Genomic DNA, 2,500 nt, shown 5'->3' with positions numbered 1-2,500 from the left:
GCCAGATTTGTCCACAATGTTGCTCTGCCAATACTGTCGAAAGCCTTCTCGTAATCCAGAAAGTTGACAATAAGAGGAGAGTTCCATTCTATAGACGGTTCCAATGTGACTCCGAATTTTTCCGAAAACCTGCCTGTTTGTCCCGCAGTTCAGCATCTGTTGCATACTTTATTCTCTCTAGAATAATACGGTTGAAAACCTTTCCTGGGATAGAGAGAAGGGATTTTCCCCTATGGTTATTACAATTACTGAGGTGTCCCTTTCTTTGGAAGCTTGAAAAGATGTCCTTCTTTCCAATCCTATGGAAAATATCCCGTCATTCCAGATTCTCTCAGTGGATGAAGAGCCTCAGCATTACTTTCAGCATCGGCATCCTCTGGTGGAATCTGGTCTGGTCGCCTTTTACGCACGCTGGCTTGACGTTAGGCTATTCTTGCATTCTCTCTGTTCAGGGACTCCGGACACCACACGGGGGTTTCTTGCGAATGGCTGGTGGAATTTATCGATGTGATAAAGCCTGGTTGAGTATCTGTTTTTTTTTTAATTGTTAATGTAGATTGGGATGTTTATGGCGGAGTGTTTGTTTTTGACTGTTTGGTGAAATAGATGTATGCGCGTGTTCTCTCTACAAACTGGAGTGTGTCAAGAGCTCCTGTCACAAACCCCCATTCCGTCTTGCGGCAACTTGTGGCAAATCGTGCAGCTGCACTCTGAATGTTTTCAATAGCGTTTATGTCCTTAATCTTGTAGAGATCCCATGAAGTACAAGCTTACTCCAAAAAAAGTCTCACAAGTTGAATATATGTCTGTGCCTTTGTCTTTACGTGACATTGGTGAAGATTTCTTTTAATAAAATTTTATGTTTTGAAGCCCTTGCCACATTATGGCGAATATGATGTTCCCACTGCATGGTGGACTTAAGGAGTTTAGGTGGACTTCAAGGTACGGTATACTGTTTACACGTTTAAGTGTTTGGCCCAACATTTGTAGTCAAATCTCATTGTTTTTCTTGGTGGAAATTCACATCACATAGCATTTTTCAGGATGCAAATTCATTTGCCACGTGTTTGATTATTATATCCGGGAATCTTAATCGGACTTGCCCAAATCATTTATAAAAATGAAGCAAAGTGGCCCCAATACAGTTCCCTGTGCTTTCCAAATAGCACTCTGCATTTTTCATTTGTTTTTCCATCAATCTCCACCTCTTGAGTCCGATCACACAGCCAATCTTTGAACCAATTATGGGATAGCTGGGACCTGTGAGTTTTGATGAAACTGATTCATAAGATTTCCTGTTACGTATTCCGTAGTTTTCTAATTTTCTAAAGAAGACGTTTGTGAGGTATGGTATCGAAGGCTTTTGAAAAATCAAGCACTATTAAATATGATTCTTTCCTTTCATCTAACGCTTATGTTATTTGTCCAAGTGTATTGATAGTTGGGTCTCACATGATCTACCCTTCCAAAAACCACGTTGGTAGTCAACTACTAATATAATATGATTGGGGTCAAATGGTCTATTTTAATTCGTGCTTCTTTTCAAAGGAGCATACTATTTCCTGCCCATCATTGTTTTGGTTTATTCATCTTAACAACGCCACTACCACATTATCTCATTCGTCTGTAGTGTTTCATTCATCCTGTTTTATTGATAAAAGGGAAACCCGAAACATCCATTTTATCTTTTTTCGTATATTAAATTGAATCTTACATTCAATTTCACATTATTATTTAAAGTCAAGTCCCACAAAACAACATCATGATCACTCATGTCCGGAGCTGTAGAGACTGATTGTATGAGGTCTGGGCATGTTGTAAGCACTAAGTCAAGGGTGTTAGATTTTCTTGAGGTTCATTGAGTACCTTATGAGATTGAACTCATGCACGGTTTATAAAATTGCCTCATTTAGCTCCTTTGCATATTGGGGGTTTAGTCTTGTATTATGTTTTTCCCAATTGATGTCTGGCAAGTTAAAATTCTCACAGAGAATTTTATATGGGTTGTTCCTCATCGATTTATAAAATGTTGCAAGGCGTTTGTTATGTTGGTTTAATGTTTCTAATCCCAGTTTGCTGTTATAATATCTGGTTTGTGAGTTTCTGTAATTTGTTCAAGTTTTAGTCAAAGATTATTATACTACCACAATTTCTGTTTATGATTCTGATGGTATTTTTATTTTCAGTCTTTTTTATTTGCATTGACTGAATGTGTGGTGGTTGTTGATGACAATTCTGTTGCAGTGGTGGGGTGTTTTGCTAAGTTGAACTAGATTTTTATTAAAACGAATTATTCGCATCAAGTATAATGAAGATGATGATGATGACGATGATGATGATGATGATGATGATGATGATGATGATGATGATGATGATGATGATGATGATGATGATGTTTTATTTTTTATTTACATTAACTTACTTGGGCTTGCATGGAGTAGTGTTGCACTCTACAGTCTGGACTCGAGGCTTCAAAGATCCAATACAGTTCTCAGGGGTC

The 2,500-nt window shown here is 37.9% G+C and overlaps 1 protein-coding gene across 8 annotated transcripts in view; it reads right to left on the bottom strand.

Moving 5' to 3' along the window:
* LOC144965591 (thrombospondin type-1 domain-containing protein 4-like) overlaps positions 1-2,500 on the bottom strand; it is an 84,886-nt gene that overhangs the window by 15,087 nt on the left and 67,299 nt on the right. For all 8 annotated transcript variants that reach the window (XM_078901118.1, XM_078901114.1, XM_078901120.1 and 5 more), the window contains one exon: positions 2,423-2,500. This exon is cut by the window's right edge and continues 55 nt beyond it. In XM_078901118.1, the coding sequence (XP_078757244.1) occupies positions 2,423-2,500 (78 nt within the window). The remainder of the gene's footprint in view (positions 1-2,422) is intronic.

Source organism: Berghia stephanieae, chromosome 2 (assembly GCF_034508935.2).
Source record: "Berghia stephanieae isolate SIO BIC M18660-M18661 chromosome 2, UCSD_Bste_1.3, whole genome shotgun sequence".
NCBI lineage: Eukaryota > Metazoa > Mollusca > Gastropoda > Nudibranchia > Aeolidiidae > Berghia > Berghia stephanieae.
The sequence above is the reverse complement of the archived record's forward strand: the minus strand, read 5'-3'. Positions and strand labels throughout refer to the sequence as shown.